Here is a 19,924-nt window from a genome sequence, read left to right on the forward strand (position 1 = left end):
AAATAAAAAATATATTGTTATTCCCTTCACTGAGCAAAGTTTATTCAATTTTCTATTTATCCCTGAGATTCCCTGACGGTCTCTCATCCTAGGATGAAGTCGGTGCTGCTACGACGATTAGCTTTTCTGAAAGGAACCAGTCAACCTCCCCCTTCGCCAGCATCTGCGTCCCGCACTTCCCTCGTTGGAAGTGGGCGCCTGCGCATCAATATCCTCCCTGCTCGAAATCTCAGCTTTTCCGTTTGTCGATCATGCGCGATGCGGTGCAGCCCCGCCCGCTTGAGTTGACGGCTCCATTGGCTTTCACGCTAAAAGAACTCGAGCCGTTTCCGCGCCTGCGCAGAGAGTGGGAAAGAAGACGCCGTTGGCATCCCTGTGGAAGGTGATGTCACTCTTCCCAAGCCAGCTGTCAACTCCGCCCTCGTTTTAAATAAGGGGAGGTCTCGGTTTCGCCGGTCGCGGATGCCTTCATGGCTGCCATGTTAGAAAGGAAGTGATTGCAGGAGGTAGCGGTAGAGTAGGGGCGGAAAAGCCCTTCTTCATTACCAGTGCGGAGAAGGACGTAGTGATTCCCCTTGACCAAGATTATTCGGCAGGGGTCTCAGGATCTGAGCGGCAGGGGAGCTTGACAGGCAGCATCCCAGAGGGGAAAACGGTGGCTGCGGCGGCGGCGGCTTTGGCCTAAGATGGCGGACCCGGCGGAGTGCAACATCAAAGTGATGTGTCGCTTCAGACCCCTCAACGATTCGGAAGTGATTCGAGGCGACAAGTATATCGCCAAGTTCCAGGGCGAAGATACCGTCGTCATCGCGGTGAGAGGAAGGCGGGCGTCAGGGGAGAGGCCGGGTGGGAAGAAGGAGAAATGAACGAGGAGTGGCTGCGAGGTCTTTGGGTCGCCCCCAAAGGCTTGGCCATTGATTGGAAGGACCTGGGTTCCATTGATAGGGTTGGCAGCAGGGGAAAGGTATTGGGTAATGGGAAGCTGATGCTGGGACCAAAAGCGGGGGCTGCGCCCGTAATGAACGAAGTTGTGAGAGACCTGGAGGTGGGACTGCCCGAGTGTAGTTGTGGGAAGCCAGAAGGGAAGGGCTGAACGAGGCCTGGCATCCCATGGGAAGTATTTGTTTAGGAGATTGGGCCCAAGCTGTGAGCACTTCTCACATAATCAAGGGAAGAATTCGAACAGCTGTCAACTCTGGGAGTCATGCAAGTATCTGAAAAGGTACTGAACTTACAGAAAAGCAGTCAGCTCCATGTTGTTCTAAGCCTTATTGTGCAGAACAAGTGAAGTATTCAAAAGCATCAAAACAAAACCCACTGGTGAGGCTCTTGTGTTCACAGAATATTGAAGAGCTCCCTTGTGGGGCTGTAAAGTCTGTAGTAAGTGCATGTTAGGAGCAGTAGTGTGATTATCTAATTCACTGTTTTCCAGCAAGTTAATTGATAGCAATTGACACATTCGTAGTAAGGATAGATTTCTATCTCAGCAAATTCTTATAGATCATTGGATATCAAACTTGAACTTGCATTAATTAAACAGGCTATCAAACGATACTGTATAAGTAAAATTAAAGCACAACTTGGATTCCATTACTAATGTTATAGGTGTTTGCAGAAAAGCATTCATAATTTAGTTCTAAACTATGCATATGTGGGACAGAAATGTTATTGCTGAGCCTTTGGAATGCTTTTATGCTAGACTCTTAATGCTTCTGGACTTGGCATTCTGGAATATCTAACCTCATTTTGTAGATTTTCTTCAAACAAAAACATGAATGTTTACATATGGAAGATGAGCTTAATGTTATTATTGAACTGTAGTTGAAGTTAATTCAGATCTGAACAGAAGAAAGGTTTGGAAAAAAACGTGTTTGGTTTGACTGATCACTTTATAACCGCTTTGTAATAAGTACTACTAACAATTATTTCTTGATAAGAATTTCAAAACCACTTTTTCACTCAGAAATTGTATGAGCCTTATTTAATAATGTATTATGTTCTTTTCAGATGAATTGTAACATCATCTGCAAATCCTTTTTAAAATTTTGTCTAAATAGCTATTCTAATTAATTTACTATAGTGAAGTTTTGTGAAAATGTCACTTTTTATGAAGAGCTGACAACTGTAAGTTAGCTGCCATATTTTTCAGACTATAAGATGCTCCAGACTATAAGACACATCTAGCTTTTGGGAAGGAAAACAAAAAAAGGTCTGCCTCTGCCTCCCAGCAATTTGCCTCTTTGCAGCAAACAGCTTGGTCAGCTTCAGCACAGCCTGATTTAGCATGATTGGCTGTTGGATTGGCTTCCCAGAATACCACCTATCGGCTGTTCCTGGCTGCAGAGATCACCGCCGCCTCCACATGCCCCATTTTCAGCTGCCTTGCATCCTGTTTTTGACTCGTTCTAGGCTGCGGGGGTTGCCACCGCCTATCCCCGCCACCTGGAACAGGCCAAAAATGGGGCGCGTGGAGACTGAAAATGGGGTGTGAGGAGATTGCAATAGGTGGCGGTGGCAATCCTCGCAGCCTGGAACAGCTGATAGTATTCCGGGAGAAAGGTCCCACTGCCAATCAGTTGCTCTTGCTAAATCAGGCTGTGCTGAAGCTGACCAGTCTGCTTGCTGCAAGGAGGCAAATTGCTGGAAGAGAGAGGATGGGGGTGGGAGGGGCAGGGCTTTGGCAACATTCGCTCCATAAGATGCATAGACATTTCCAACCACTTGGGGTGGGGAAAGTGCATCTTATATATCAAAAAATATGGTAGATTGTTCTTGCTATCCAAATACAACTTGTGTGAGTGATCTGCATGGCATAAAAAAATCTGCCCAGCATTTGAAAAATTCCTTAGAAATCTAAGGAAATATGAAAAAAGGAGTATTAGATCCAAGAGGTCTCCCAGGAAGAGCATTCAGAGATGCATTTCTGGTGAAGCTACTGAAAAGATTTTCCTTTTGAGTTTATTTTATTCAATTCAGATTTACTCAGTTGCCAGGTATGACGCATCATTTCTTTATGGCAATGTTCCCTAACCTAAATGGTTTTATTTGTTGCAAATTTACCTCCATTGTAATAATTATTCCTCATTACTACTAAGCAGTAGCTGGGGCTGAAATAGCCACATATTTAAAGACATGTTGCAGAATTTGTTTAATAGTTCCAGAACGATTTGTCTCACTTGAAGAAGTAATAAGATTGTTTTGGTATCTTTGTCCTAAGCTTTAAAAGATTTTGAAAACTGATACCATTTTGAATTGTACTTGGAATGGTGGCGGAGGAAGTACATATTCTTTAAGAAATGAAGATATGCTGCAAATCATAAACAGCTTTAAAGACCTTGGGGAAATAAGGAGAATAATAAGAATACCTATTTTTCTCAAGTGGTTTGAAAAAAGATTCTGTTTTCTTCCATATTTTCCTGGGTTTTTATAATTATGGTAATAGTCTATCAATATCAAAATGACACTTTGAATTAATTCTTTGGCGGTCTTCAGAAGTAGCCTTCTGTACATTGCATTACCAGATCCAACTTTGGAGCTATAAGAATTGAATAATTTGAGGTATGCCATCTTTGTCTAAATGGCTATATTTGGCACAAAAAGCAACTTGGCCATATGCATTTTATAAAACAATATATAGAGACATTTTTGTGATACATAAAACTTTGCAAGTGTCATAGAATTATACATATTATGAAGTTTTTTTCTTCTAAGGCTCAATATTACAGCATGCCTACTAAAAAAAGTCATAGAAGGGAATTATGATACAATCTTAGAAAAAATCGATTAGAATAGTATGTATAACTGCCCAGATGAAGATTGTAATAGATATCTAAAATGTTTTCAATTTTTCTAACTCCTTTTTTTCTTTTTCACATTTTTTTTACCATAGTTCTTAAATATTTAAAATCTTTTAATAAAAATTGTTTTGGAAATATAGCATATATATTAATTCCCCAGCAAGGTTTTCTTTTGTTTGTTTTAGATATTTGAGTTGGCTTATCACATCTTTTTGTCTTTTCTTTATTAGTTCAGTCTACTCTGGTTTCATTGTGAAAGACTACAATTGTATTGGGAGGAGTTAAGAAAGAAGTGAAAATAAGTCCTAACTGAGACCTAACAAAATATTAACTTTATGTATGGAGTAAGGATGCTTTGAGGGCTATTGAAATATAGATTGACTACCTGTTGCAAGCAAGCAGTTTACTAAGGAGGGCCTATCTGTATTTCTCTAATATATTTCTGTGTTTAATATAAAATATAACAACTTTAAAAGCAAATTTCACATACTGAAATTACTGCCAAGTTACAGAAGCAGAATATTTCTACCATATATACATTTTGCTAATACTTGTCATGTTTGTTCTAAAAACTAATCTAGCTATGTAACATTTGTGATGGTTTCAACAATGAATTTTTCCAATTTCTCAAGGTATGTGGTGTAGGGCCATAATATAAGCTTGTTGCTGCTTAGTTTTTAAAGTATTCAGGACTGCTAATTATTTTGCACAGCACATTTTTATTTAGATTTTTTAATCCCTTTTTTATTTTTATAAATAACTCAAGGCACAACAACATCCCTGTGATGTGAGTGGGCCAAACGCCAGTGACTGTCCTAAAGTCACCAAGCAGCTTTCATACTTAGGATGGACACATTATTTGTGCTTTATGTACAATGTGTGGATATCAGGTACACACACAGAGATAAAGGTTTCTGATAAGCAAGCAGAATCTTTGGCATGAAGTTACCTTCAGAATTGTTTAAAATGGGGTACAGGGACCTTTTTATTTCATAATTTATGAACATCCACAGTTTTTATTTGACCTTATAATGAACAATTATTTTTGATGCCGCACCCTTAAGTTTTCTGGCAGATGCCACGGTGTTTTTGTTTTGTTTTTTGTGGCTGCTTTTCAGCGATTCCAAAATCTGATGTGATGAATGGAGTTTTTCATGAGATCTCTATAAAACATGGATACATGCTGCATGCTGGGTAAATCAACTGAAAAGTTTGTCACTATTGTGGGAATTCAACCTGTCACAATAAGCCATGTAGTTCCTAAAAAAATGAAGTCGTGTTTGTTCAGATTAAAGGCTGAAACCCAATATTTTCTCAAAACAGTTACATGTGGACAGTTCTACTTTCCCATTGTTCCTTATAACTAGTGTGAAAGGGGGTTGATCTGATGCTGAAAGAAATTACAGCAGTCAGGATTAATAATCAAGAAACCTTTGATTGTCAACTGATGTCATTAGATTAGGAAATTAATATCATAAGCAAAGTTTACTACCTAATTTTAATAAAGTTATTGTAAGTTAACAAATAACAGTTATGCATCCATTGGAAATTTTAAGAACAATAACTTATATGAACATAGCACATCTCTAATGAATAAAGAGGACTGTATAAGGATATCTTAAAGTGGCAGCATTTTTTTCACCTTCTCACAATGCCTAGACTAGATAGGCCTTCTGTCCTATGGGTTTAAATGGTAAAAGAAATCAACAATAAATATAATGCTAGATTTTTCTTTAATACTCCTCATACTTCTCTAAATCTAATTTATTAACTTGTAAAATGTTTTAATTAAAACAAAATGGAAATTCTTGTTTATAAATTTGTAATGATTAGAACAACAATTTTCTCTAGAATTTAGAAAGCTTTAAAACACCAGGTGATAACAAATTTATAATCAGTAAACTGCATTTTTTATTCTCTTAATGCTACTTGTTTTGCTATTGTGTACTAGTATGAAACATATTTCAGTATATTTTAAGAATATGGTGGTTTTTGTGAAATCAGCTTTGTAGTGACTTACATAAAACACATTTAACAAAGTTAATAAAAGTATTAGTATATTCTTAGAAGAAAAAAATGTATTTTGAACCAAAAACTGTGTGGCTGTTAAAGTTACTTTTTCTTACCTAGTTGGAAATGATACAGTTTCTGAAAGTATTACCATATTTCTTGAAGTAGCCTATTAAAATCAATCTTAGTTAGTACTTCATAGAATTATGAAATATCATTTCATATCTCTTTGCTTAACTCTTTATGAGTGTTGAGTATATGGGCAGTCTTTAGACATTAAAAACATTGATTCTGATTTGTTCTTAATTTAACATTAGCACAGTGTATTACAATTCTTAAAAAGCTCTTGTTTTATCAGTAATATATTTTTGGATTACTATTTTTATACTCTCTATAACTGACTGTCATCAAAATGGGATGAAATAATCAAATTATTCAAAGTTAAAATTAATTTAGTTTCAGGTTATATTGGATCCCTGTATTTTTTCTAACATTTTCAAAGACATGTTAGACCAGATTTAATGGTTAAATCACTGCTTTCAATGTTGTCTGAAAAATCTGCTGGACAGTCATGCATATATATTTATTAAAACTAATATACTCTGAAGCATTGGATAAAATTAACCTTTAAAATTACTTCTCCTCTTACTGGCATTTTTTAAATTAGTTTCAGTATCATTAAATTGACCAGGTGGGTGACATAGAAGTCTAATAATAAAACAAATATGCAACTTGAAAGAAAATTAGTCTTTTCAAAGAAATGTAGAGGTTTAATTAAAAAAAATATTTTTGTTAAACATTAGAGGTATACAATACAACCCATGACGCAAGATTAATTGGAATACCAAAGGATTGTTCTAAATTTTTAACTTTACTTTTATGTTTATTTTCCAGTCTAAGCCTTATGCATTTGACCATGTATTCCAGTCACAGACATCACAAGAACAAGTATATAATGATTGTGCTAAAAAGATTGTTAAAGGTAAGAGGAGACAACGTTATTCGAATAATAATAAATATGTGAGTCACAGGTGTAATTTTGTAGCCTATTGTAGCCTGTTGGTCTTTTAAAATATTGATTTAGTATCAAGACAAACAGCATAGTTTGGGTTCAAAAACTAATTTGTTTCTTTTAATCTGATGCAGAGTTAAATTCAGTCTAATGTCTGAACGGACAGATATTTTGTTTTCATATATCTTTCAGAACTATGCTAACCACTCCAAAATTTACAAAATAAACCCAAATTTATAATAGTAATTAAATAATTGATTCAAACTGATTTTTCTCATGTATTGCAATTGGCTATTAGATAGAAAACCATGTGCACCTTTTTTTTTATTTTCAATTAGCTTCTTGAATATTGTCTATTAACTGTTGTAAACTCACTGTGTGGGAAGTATTGTACTTGTTGCTGCTTCTTGCTGCTGAGAGAATAATCATAAAGACACAAAGATGGGAATATGAGCAAATGACATGGAAATGAGAGATAAGTAAGGGTGAAAGAGAACTGAGAATGCATAGTGGTTGTTTCCGTGTTTCACTAAAGATTGTGTTTGCTAGTGAATAAGAAGTACAAATTAAAACCATATTTGAGAAAGCAGCAGTAGCAACAAGTATGCAAGGGCACTATTGCAAAGATTTTGTCTAGAAGGTTCTTTTTATGGAATATCATATGGAGCCACTATAATTCAGCCATGCCATATTTAGGAAAACAGTCTCTGATATCTAATTGAATGCTTAAGGATGAGGTTCAGTATACACCTTTCTTAATGCTTAATAAATAATAGAAACTCTGTTAGGGAGGTACTGTAATATGCACTCCTTATCTGAAAACTCCTGATCTGCCAAGAAGTTAAATATTTGCCCAGATCAAATATCTGTTCTTCCTTTTTTCCACAATTGTCTTACTTTATTAGACAGTTTTGCATGCAAGTGTTTTGACTCTCTGGAGCAAAACTTAATGAATCTTTCAAAGAAGAGCATTGATTTCAAAGTATAGTGCTTTGCATGAAGCTACTATGGAATCTATTATTAATGTATATTCTTTCTACTGTAGATGTGCTTGAAGGATACAATGGTACAATATTTGCTTATGGACAAACATCATCTGGGAAAACTCACACTATGGAGGTAAGATATTGTTACATATGTTACTTGGTGCATATTTCTCTGTACACATCACAACTGCATTTAGTGAATGACCCAAATGAAGGCAAACTAGCAATAATTGTAGAAATAAATGAAAATAATTATAGCTCAGCAAGATATTTCTTAATAAATTATGTAGTATAAAATTCATAGACAATTGTAAACATTAATGTAATTATTCCTAGAAAATAATGTTTCTGTTTATCAAGTTATCAATAGTATATATTACATTTTAAGTAAGTAGTAAGAGTATTGTTGTAACCACAGGTTATAACATAATAGCACTCCATAAAATACAACAAAAAAGTAAGATTGTAAAATGTGATAATAAAAGAGGATTATATGTAAAAAGATACAATAAAATATGTCTAGAACTGCAAGTAAGAACTTAAATGTTTACTTCTAAATTAAATGATAGCGGAGCAAAAGTAGCAGCTTAGTTGCTGATAGTTGGGAACACAGTGAAAGAAGATATAGGTGGTCCTTGTTGCAGTTGTTCAAAGTTACAGTGGCAATAATTAGAGATACTTAACGCCAGTCCTTGAAGTTCAGGCCATCTTAGCTCTCCCAACAGTCACATGATCAACATGGGCAACTAGCTCATACCTACCCTGTTGCAGTGCCATCTGGTCTTTATTGCCAAGCAAAGTCAATGTGGAAGCCAGAAAATTGTTCCTGTAAGTCATTCCCTCCACTTCCCATGTACTCTGTTGCACTCCATAGACCTTACCTACTGGCCACACTTGTGCCAGTCCTGCAGCAACCACATGTTTGGATCACCAAGTGTCTGATTGTGCTTGTGTTGGATTGCATCAACTGTCTGCATGTTTTCCTATCCTTAAGAGCACCCACTCTGCAGCTGTACCAGCTGTACCCGGTTGTACCAGGCTGAAGCAGCCACCTGCATACATTCCCACAACTGAAGAACCTAGCACACCTGGTCATGCTCACATTGTGACAGCCACTTACCTGCCCTCCGGGTCTATGTGTAAACTTCCTGAGACTTCCTCTTAGCTTCCCCATTGACTTGGTCTTTGGAAGCTAACAGATTCTTGTCCCAAGCAGATCCTCACTTAACAATGGCAACAGGGATCACTACCAAGTGATGCCATTATGTGACATCATATTTTATGACCCCATCACTTAAAAACAGATTTTACTGTCCCAATTACTATTGTTAAGCAAAGATTATCTCTATACAATATAATGATAATTGGTAAATTGTATTACATTCCATCAATTTCAGTGGGAAAAACAGGTAGTTATTTCTCAGAGTTGAAATTAGTGGGTTATTGATTAGATTTAGCTGGATCGTGTCTGTACATTTTTCTTATAATAATAGCAATTAAAAACTTATTAATTTATATGCATGCTGATCATTGATTACTCTGTGTGGTTTACATATTGTTAAAAAAAATTAAAAGCAAGAAAATGACAATAGAAAGGAGGTAAGTTGACAAAATTACAAAGCAATAGAAGTAAAGAAAAACCAACCCCAACAATCCAAGGAGAGTTTCAAAGAACCATGGGTAGACTGAGGCCATTTGAACATCATTCTAGAGTGCAAATGCTGCTAGAGAGAATGGTGGTTTTCCTGGTCACAAAATGTGTCAATGTTTAATAGAAGGCATTCAGAGATCAGGTGGGATCAGCCAGGCAGGCACTATAAAAGACATCTAGTTTATCAAGTAAACAGGCCCTATGTTACGTTGGACTTTACAGCTAGCAGTCAGCAACTTGAATCACAGGGGAACAAATTAGCAACCATTCAGCTAGTGAAGCAGAGATGTTACATGGACATCAAAACATGCTTATCACTGCTTATGTTCCTGAATTCTGCATTCTGGATTAGTTGATGTTTCCAGTTGGTTTCAAGGGCAATCCCATGTAGAATACATTGCAGTTGTCAAACTATGAGAGACCAGCGCATTAGGGAATATCTGAATTATGAATTATAAGATGACCGTGAATATATTTTCCAAAAATCTTATTCACTCTTTTCAGACTAAGTATGCAATCTTGGCAATATTAAATTATTTTTATTGTTAAGGGGAAGTTGCATGATCCAGATGGAAGGGGATTATTCCAAGAATAGTGCAAGATATATTAATTATATTTATTCCATGGATGAAATTTGGAATTTTCATATTAAGGTAATTTATTCATTCATTTTATTTATATCACATGGTACAATATATTGCAATACCACAATTGCATATAAACTGAATGACGCCTATTGTAAAAACAACAGAATAAAAGCTATGAAAATAAAAAATTAAAAAAAAAACATCACTGTTAGGCCACTCATATATCTTCCCAATTCATTCACAGAGTGCCCTGGCCTAGGGCCTTAGGGAATAATTAGATCTTCAATGTATTATGTCATAATCTAGATTATGATTAGATATCTCTGCCTACAAACACCCAACTGGAAACCAGCCCCATGAAGAAAGGACCATCAACACTTCTAAACCCCCTAAACTGGTCCAGAAATCCATCATGATTGCTGGTATTGAAACTGTTGAGAGACTAAGAATAATCAGGATGGATGTGCTATTACAATCCCAATTCTTTTAGAGGCAATTTGTAAGAGCTGTAAAGTGACCTGGAATCCAACTGAGAAAGTTCCAGATAATCCACTTCCTCCATTGCCTGCCAAAGCTGAATCTAATCATGTTCACAACAGCCTTCCCCCCAAAATGGCAGATTGGAGACCTAATGGAAATTGTCCAGCAATGGCTTTCTTGAGAAGGGAATGCTCCATCTCCTAATCACAGATGGGATCACCCTTTATCCAAGAATGAATTTACTGTAGCTGTGGCCAGTTAGAAGGACATGATGTAATATATGGGCAGTCCTTTACAAGTCTAATATCACTGTCCACTACATTGAGAGCAGCAGGCTCAAACTCCTCAAACTGCCAGATGAGACTGTGCCTCAGTCAAGTTCCTAAGAACTTTATGGTTTTAAACTTTAAGAATGTTTAGATTGGCTCAGAACAGATTCTGTTAGATGCATTGAATAGTCTTCTCATTGGCCCTTTAGATAGATAGCAAGAATAAAGAAAATCCAGAGTTGCTTTTGAAGGATTGAGAGCCTTCTGAAATAATTTGGAGATATATAGAGTACAGGAATTTCCTATTATAGGGGCAATAGAATTTCCCATTGTGCAAACTGTAAAGTCCTTTAGTTAGAAGTTAGATACAAAACAAACTTTACTTACACCCACACTTTACTAAACTTTACTAAAGCAAGCACATTATTAAAAGCCAATCAGAAAGTATTCTTGGGTCTAAGAATGAAAGATCAGTTCATTCAAAAATTGATGATTGCTTGGATTAAAACAGAGTATATGTGATACTTGGGTAAGATTAATCTTCACACTTTCAAATTTCTATAGTTTGAAATGCCATAGAGATTTGAGAATAGTACTTCTTTGCAGCAAATATTACATATTTTATGTTGAAGGGTTTTAGTGATTTTATACATATATTTATCACACTAATATAATTTTAGGGAGACAATTGTTGTTTTGCACTTGTACTTGAGTTCACAAATTTGAATAACCCAGTGATGTCTAACTTTAGTGACATTTTTACTAAGATGCAGCATCATTTTTGATTTTCTAAGTTCTTATTGTCGCAGATCCAGGTTTTTTTAATTGCCATTTTGAATTTTTAATATTTATAACGCTATGGCTACTAAAATGGTTCAGAATATTGTATTCAGTGTTTATAAATGAATCATAGGTATTTTATTTTAATATATTCATTTTGCATAAGTGAAAAGTTACAGCTTTCTTATGCCACATTCTTTAGGTATCATATTTGAAATTTATTTGGATAAAATAAGGGACCTTTTGGATGGTGAGTATATTGTTTCAAAGATGAAAAGATCTATTTTTCTTGCAAACCAATGTAAAAGAACTTGGTCTTAAATGTATTGTCTAATAGCGCATCTGAGAATTGTTTGGAGATTCTAAAGGAGTAAGACATTAATGTGTGTATAATAATAGCATGAGGATGGGCAAATTAAAGAAGTATCAAATAAGGGGGATTTATTTTGGCCTTATAAATAAGTAGAAGAATTCATGATTAGTGGCAAAATGCCTAGTATTTTAATATTACAATTTAGAAGGTAATATTGTTTTGTACAAGTGGTTCTTAGTTAATGACTTTCATGTTTAGCAATTGTTTGAACTTAACAACAGTGCTGGAAAGTACTTTTATGAATGGTCCTCAAGCTTAGATGGCCTCAGCATCGCACAGTCAGGCAATCATCATTTGTAAGCTTTACAGCTGACTTCTGACAATCAAAGTCAATGGAGAAGTTGGCAGTAATTTTAAATCATTGTCATGCGATGTTTCATATAATAACCATGTGTTATTAGGTTAATGATTACAGCAGAACTGATGCAAGTTCAATGTGGTCATGTGATGTTTCACTTTACAACTAAATTGTTTAGTAATGCAGTTGTTAGTCCCAGTTGCTGTGGTTAAGTGAGATCTATCTCTGGCTGCACAGAAAAGGCTTGTAATGAAAGCTAAAACAGATCAGAATTTTGAAGAGAATAGGCTCACCCTATGCTGTGAATACTGTAATGCCATTGTATAAATTGTAAAGTTGCAGTTTGAATAGTTGTCACTTCATTTTAGTAATGCAATTAGAAAAAGTATGAAATGTAAAATTTATGTGAATAGTATTTTTTCTAGGAAAGAAGGCTAAGGAATTTAAAACAATAATGGACCTAAATTTTAACAGCAAATTTTACAAATGTCAAGTTTGTAATTAATTAAATGGAGGTCTACTTCTTTTGTCTAATAAAGGAATAATTACATTATGGAATAATTGCTACAAAACAACATTAAGGTAGTATTGATATATCCAGAAGTATTTGTGGAGAATTATGATTGTACCAACAGTTAATAATGAGAATAGCTTATATCCCCAGTTATAAGTAAGTATGTCCTAGTAGTAACAAGAAATGACTTTTCATTGTCTGTTTTTGAATCAAAAGTATCCTCTATACAGTTAAAAACAGAATATGCTTAGTCTTAGGCATCTCTATTTAATGAATAAATATCAACTATTATATTTTTTTAGTCTCAAAGACCAATCTTTCTGTTCATGAGGACAAAAACCGAGTACCTTACGTGAAGGTGTGTATAAGATTTGAGTATGTATCTTGCATTCTTTAAATGTAATTTTTTAAATTATTGATTGTGTTAAAATATATTTCACAGGGCTGCACTGAACGGTTTGTATGTAGTCCAGATGAAGTATGGATACTATGATGAAGGAAAATCAAACAGGCATGTAGCAGTTACAAGTAAGTGATTTTTTAGTTTTTAATTTTTTAAAAATTCAGTTACTGTAATTAAAGAATAGCATTTTTCAGTGAGTAACTATCGAAATCATATATATATATACTTTTAAATTTTCTACAAAAGATACAATATAAAAAAGGAACTGGAAAGGAAAAAATGATAATAAGGAATGGGCAAGGAATAATGAAAAAAATAAAAAATAAAATAAAAATGTCATGAAATCCCAAAATTAAATTTTCATTTCTTTCAGATTAAAGTAAAAGTCCCTGATTAGTTTCCACATAGAAACAAAGCTAGACAAGTTATTTGCTTTAATCAGAATAGTTAAGATTTAAGATTTAAGATTTAGTTTATTTGTTCAGTTAACTTCGTCATCTCATAAAGATCCATTAACTTAATCACCCATGCTTCAGTTGTCGAAAAATGGACCCTTCTATGCCTACAAAAGTCTCCTTGCTTTTACCATATATAGAAACAAATTCCCATGTTTTTTCTCAAACTGTATCCATCAAGCCTAAAAGAAAAACATATGATTTCAATTGCACATTTGTTTTAAAAATTCTCTGAATTAAAAGACATATCTGATTTTAATAATTCAGATAACTACTTAAAACTATAAATACATATAGTATTTATACTGTAAATACTGTTTTAAATGGACCTAAATTTACCCTTTCCCATGCTTCTCTTCTATGTCAGGGATAATCGGTTTTCCTGAATGAAATGGAGAATGAAAATATATTAGCGATATATCACAATCCATTGTCTCCTGGTTACTGGTGACAGAAAAAGGACCACTTGGCTCTTTTTCTCATGCATATGGAAATCTTTTCCTTCAAGGAAAAGTCATTCTCTGCAACATTTTCAGTAATTAAGTAGTAGTGATATTCCATTTCCTACTAGGAACAGTTAGCTGCTCATAGGGAGACCTTAGGGGTATGATTCTTTTACATATACATGTTTATATTATCATGTATAATCCAACATATTGAAGGACACCAGGATGGGGAAGACTGTTTAAGAATCTTACAGTTTAATCCTTCTTTATTTGGGGGGGGGGTGTCAGAGGGGGACAAGCCATTTCTGTGGTGTTGTCTAGATAGCCACAATGAATCAAGCTTGACTTAAGAGCATCTGGATTTTTTTTTACATACTTCCTTATTGCAATGATAAATAAATATGGCTTTAAAAAAAAACATTCAGTTTTGTAGATTTGATACAGTTCTTTTTGATGAAGGGATATACTGTTTTGTTAAATTTATGATTTATTCTGTTTTGATTTATGAGACACTTATAATTCAGTTATTAGGTATAGGCTATTTACAGAATGGACATTTTAAAGCTTAAAACTGTTCTTTTACAGATATGAATGAACATAGCTCTCGAAGTCATAGCATCTTTCTCATTAATGTAAAGCAAGAAAACACTCAAACAGAGCAGAAATTGAGTGGAAAACTTTATCTTGTAGACTTGGCAGGTAGTGAAAGGTAATAGTTTACTGTTTTAAAAAAACATGAAAATAATTTATCATATTCTTTCAACATTGGCGTGCTCCTTTGCCTTGAATATATTAGAGAAAAGTGCATCTAAGGTATTCAGTATTTTATCTCCCATCTCTGGAGCAAGGGAGTTTTGGTAATTGAGGATAAGAGGCAATTCACAAAAGGCCATCTATTTTCTTACAAGACACGATTGTTTAGAGTTATGTAGTGATAAGAATATGCAACACCAGCAGAACCATTATATTATGTTATTGGCTCTTTGAAGGACTACCACTACAACTGAAAAATGTTGTCAAGAGTATGGCTATGTTTATAATGATTGTTTTTATTTCTGATTATATGGATTATATTAAGCCTAATTCATGTTGATTGGGTACTACATAAGCAGATCTTAAATGTTATAATATCAGATTCTGTATTGCTGCTCGATCTAGATACACAACTGCTATATGATGGGATTATTTATAATATTTACTGGGAAACCTGGGAGAAATACAGGAAGTTCTTGACTTATGACCAAATTGAGATCAGAATCTCAGTTGCTAAATAAGTAGTTGTTAAGTGTGATGTCATACTTTACTCAACAACCGCAATCCTGCTACTCCAATTGGTAAGCAATTGTGTGGGCTGTTAAATGGATGAAGTTCCAGGTAAGGAACAAGGAGTGCTTTAGGAGGGCCAGGGAGACCCTGGGAGGTTCCACTCAGAAGCTGAATATCCTCCTGCCAAAATTCAAGCAGAACTTTCAGCCTGAGTGAAGGGGCACTTTTGTGCTGAACCATCTCCGCCTTCCTCAATCACCCCACTCTTCTTACTTTAACCATGCTGACTCTCCCATTTCTGGGGACTGCCTAAAGGACTGCCTGTCAAAGGAGTTCAGCTTCTCTCTGTGTGGAGAAGAGAATTTTCATGGGTGCAGGAGAAAAGGCAAAATCATCAGGGTTTCAGATACACATTTCTCAACCCTCAAAGAAGTTCGGCTCCCCTCAGGAGGCAACCAACCTCCAGAGATGAGAAGGAATTCTTGGCAATGGCAACAGCTTGCAACTTTTTGGGGAAGCTGGCGGAGAAGATTGCAAATGGCGATCACATCATTGCAGGGTAATTGATAAAGTGTGAACAGATTGGCAAATACTAGATCTCAGTATGTGACAAGGGAACTGCAACATTTTCAGATGACTGGAAATGCTTTATGGGCTGTAAAGTACTCTTTCTGAGACCGTCATAATTTCTGACTGTCGTTAAAAGAGATGTCATAAGTCCAAGTCTACCTATAAATAGCTGTTCCATTTGCATTGTTTTATAATTTTATAATACATTTCTAGATTCTTTGTTGATTCATTTTATAATTTTAACACTGCATTTTAATATGGGCTACATGCACTTGCAGTATTCCTCTTCTAAACACTTGCTAGGACTTTCCTTTTAAAAGGGCAAATGACTTACCTATAGACTCGGCAGATTCTCTATAATTTGAAAAAATATCAGGAACAGATTTGGGATGAGGTTATATGGAAAGAAACGTTATAGTGGCAAATACTGTATTACATTTTTCTAACTACAATGCAAAATTTATAAAATGCAGATTGATTAGCTTTACAATGTTTTACATTATTTTAGGTTAGTAAAACTGGAGAGAAGGTGCAGTATGGATGAGGCTAAAAATATCAACAAATCTCTATCAGCTCTTGGAAATGTCATTTCTGCTTTAGCTGAAAATAGTGTAAGTATATCAGTGATTTGCAAATGCTTAATACATGAAGCTAGGAAATGTTATCTTCATGTTTCCATTCATTGCTTTAGTATGTATTGAATATTTTAATAATTTTAATAAGCTCAATTACATTATGCAAAATTATAGCACTATGCAAAATTACATATAAGAACTTCCTGTTGAAAAAAAGTTAAATGATTCTTGATTTGGGAAAATACAAAATACTCTCACCTATCTATGATAGAATAGAATTTAAAAAAATCTTTCTTATTTACAGACATATGTTCCATATCGAGATAGTAAAATGACCAGAATTTTACAAGATTCCTTAGGAGGCAATTGTAGAACCACAATTGTTATTTGCTGTTCCCCATCATCTTACTGAATCTGAAACAAAATCTACACTGTTATTTGGTCAGAGGTGAGTGAGATTGTAAAAGCAGAATGATTACATTGAAACAGACTTTTGCCACAAAAACTGAATGATGCAAGTTTTGAGTTGTCGTGTACATAAAGTATACATGTACAGGTGTTTTTGCCTAATATTTGTTTCACTAAAATGTTTTTCTTAAAGCTTGTTAGTATTTGATTCTGTAGTTCGTTGTCAATTATTATAATCAGAAATTGAGAACTAGATATTTAGGTATATATTTCTGATGGATGTATTTTGGAGATAAAAATACAAATTGATGTATATTTGGGATACAAAGTTATATGTAAACTGATTTTTCCCCACCTGGCTTATTTTGCCACACTTCTATTTGCAACTAGTGTTTTTTCTGCTATATGGCTGTCTCGAGCTTTTCACAATCATAAAAAAGATGAACTAGATACAATGTGCCATGCTGTGAAGCTGCATAAAGGTGACAAAATTATGTACATATTGTTTTAATTATTCAGAAAAGGGATTAGGGTTGAAGATTAACATTTAAATCTTCTAACAGTTTAAACAATCCCTATTTAGTTAACCTTGAATCTGCCTTTATAGAGCCAAGACTATCAAGAATACAGTGTGTTAACGTAGAATTAACTGCAGAACAGTGGAAGAAAAAATATGAAAAAGAAAAGGAGAAAAACAAAACACTACGTAACACTATCCAATGGCTTGAAAATGAGCTCAGTAGATGGCGCAATGGTGAGTTACAGCCTTCTATTCTGAGATCACTTTTTATTAAATTGAAAGGGCATTGTCATGGCTTTTGCTTAAATACAACTCATATAATGTAATATGATTTACAAGGCATTTTCAACCTTTTACAGTTGTCTTGGTCTTATCAGAAGGCCTTGAAAGCATTGAAATTACCATATTTGGAGTATAAGCTGCACCAAGGTTTTGAAGAGGCAAATTAAAAAAATAGGTAGGTAGATATGGGGATAGAGGGAGAGAAAGAGAGAGAAATACAGTAGTAGGTAGGGAGAGAGAGAGTAGGTAGTAGGTAGGTAGGTAGATAGGTAGGTAGCTAGGTAGGTAGATAAAGGGATAGAGAGAGAAAAATAGAGAGAAATACAGTAGGTAGATAGGGAGAGAGTGTGTGTAGGTAAGTAGGAAGGTAGAGGGATATAGAGAGAAATAGAGAGAGAGAGAGAAATATAGTAGATAGGTAGGGAGAGAGAGTAGGTAGGTACATGGGTAGATAGAGGGGGGGGAGAAATACAGTAGATAGGTAGGAGAGTAGGTAGGTAGGTAGATGTTTCCAGGTATATTTATCCATAGGCTGGAGAAGGAAATTGCTGACAATCTGCAGCACTAACACTTTGTTTCTGCTGGCACAGCATTGATCAATGTAATTCTCATCAATCAGTTAAAAAGCTTTCCAATGGGGGTGGGGTGTTGCACTCTGCAAGCCTCCCAAAAATGGCCTGTTTTCCCCCCCCCCCCCAAAAGGCATGAATAGCCTTGGTGGGGCTTGCAGAGTGCTGTGGGAGGGGGCAAAAAACGGCCCGCTTTTTGTCAAAAAAATTGCATACATAGCCTTATGGAAGCTATAGAGTGGTGCTGGGGCTGGGGGGAAGGCAAAAAATTTGCTCATTTCCTCTCCTCACCCCCAGGAGCTCTCTGAAAGCCTCCCTAGGGGTATCCACGGCCATTTTGGGGAAGGGGGTAGGGGTTGGGGGGGCAAAAAATGCTGTATTCGGTGTATAAGATGCAGCCAGATTTTTAGCCTTTTTTTGGGAGAAATGTGTGTCTTATACGCCGAAAAATCTGGTAAGTAAAATTCCTACAGTGTTGCAGCTAAATATCTATATATTTGTTGATCAGCAATACTAAATTGTTTTAATTTCATCTGAATATGAACATTCTGTATTCAGTCCAGAAGAAGCAGTATTTTTTTGTATAAATATGAATAATGAAATTTCAACAAAATGTTCATTAAATAAATGCTTGTCTAAACTGAAGTCACCTTTAACATTTTCTTCGTGAAAGTAATTATATACTGGGAATTTCTATTTTAAAGGAGAGACTGTACCTCTTGAGGAACAGTTTGACAAGGAAAAGGCTAATTTGGAAGTATTTGCTGTGGATAAAGATTACAATTATTAATGATACCCCAACTCCTACCATTGGAGTGATTGGCAATTTCACTGATGCTGAAGGAGAAAGTGTGAAGAAGAATGGCTAAAGTGTAAAACAGTTAGATGACAAGGTATGATTACAAGCTATATATAGTGTATTTATGGGTTTAGAGAAAATATACAGGAAAGTGAATAGACTTTGAATTATGACCTTTTGCATGAATGTTGGAGTTAAAGGTTTCCTGCTGGATGAAATTAAGTGGTATATGACACATAGTGAACTTCAACATTGAACAGGGAGTTAGTCAAGGAGCTTGTGTGTGTGTATTTGTGTGTATAAAATGATACTAAAACTTTAAAACTAAACAGATTAAAACATTAAAATAAGAAAGACCTGGTCCAAGTCTATCTTCTAATGTGCAATTATCCAATCTTATCCTACCTCCTGGAAGATAAGCCTGGTCTTCAAGGCTTTACAAAAGTTTTAAGAGGGTAAAGATCTACTAAACTTCTGTTCCAGAAGGCAGAGATTACCATGTAAAGATATGCTTCTTACCTCCCGTTAGATGGTAATATTTAGGGGGGAAATTATGATTGTGCCCACAATAAAGTTAAAGATATTGGTAGAGGGCTGTAGGTTTGTATGAAATTATTCCATATTTTGTCTGAGAACTAAAAAGTTTGGGTCAGATCTAGTTTATAATTACTATTTCTATTAAGACAAACAAATGTGATAGAACTGCTTCTATCCTATCTCATAAATTGCATTGAAAAGTCCTTTAGATTGAGTAAAGAGGGATCTTTGGCATTAGGAAACTTGAGGTTCTATTCTGTGTTAATAAAAGCTACCTGACATGTAGAATATCTGACTGTGCTTTTTGGATACTGATTGTTTTCTTGATATTAAATAG

The 19,924-nt window shown here is 35.0% G+C and overlaps 1 protein-coding gene across 1 annotated transcript in view; it reads left to right on the plus strand.

Annotated features, from left to right (window-relative positions):
* Window positions 1-339: 339 nt before the first annotated feature.
* Window positions 340-19,924, plus strand: part of KIF5B (kinesin family member 5B) — a 34,117-nt gene continuing 14,532 nt past the window's right edge. Inside the window, 18 exon segments of the mRNA XM_032235005.1 lie at window positions 340-812; window positions 6,702-6,789; window positions 7,865-7,938; window positions 10,007-10,028; window positions 10,031-10,060; window positions 10,063-10,118; window positions 11,783-11,822; window positions 13,060-13,115; window positions 13,200-13,237; window positions 13,239-13,285; window positions 14,647-14,770; window positions 16,406-16,508; window positions 16,777-16,880; window positions 16,882-16,920; window positions 17,488-17,508; window positions 17,510-17,634; window positions 18,956-19,028; window positions 19,030-19,144. Of these exon segments, the coding sequence (XP_032090896.1) occupies window positions 687-812; window positions 6,702-6,789; window positions 7,865-7,938; window positions 10,007-10,028; window positions 10,031-10,060; window positions 10,063-10,118; window positions 11,783-11,822; window positions 13,060-13,115; window positions 13,200-13,237; window positions 13,239-13,285; window positions 14,647-14,770; window positions 16,406-16,508; window positions 16,777-16,880; window positions 16,882-16,920; window positions 17,488-17,508; window positions 17,510-17,634; window positions 18,956-19,028; window positions 19,030-19,144 (1,281 nt within the window). The 5' untranslated portion in view covers window positions 340-686.

Source organism: Thamnophis elegans, chromosome Z, assembly GCF_009769535.1.
Source record: "Thamnophis elegans isolate rThaEle1 chromosome Z, rThaEle1.pri, whole genome shotgun sequence".
Classification (NCBI taxonomy): domain Eukaryota; kingdom Metazoa; phylum Chordata; class Lepidosauria; order Squamata; family Colubridae; genus Thamnophis; species Thamnophis elegans.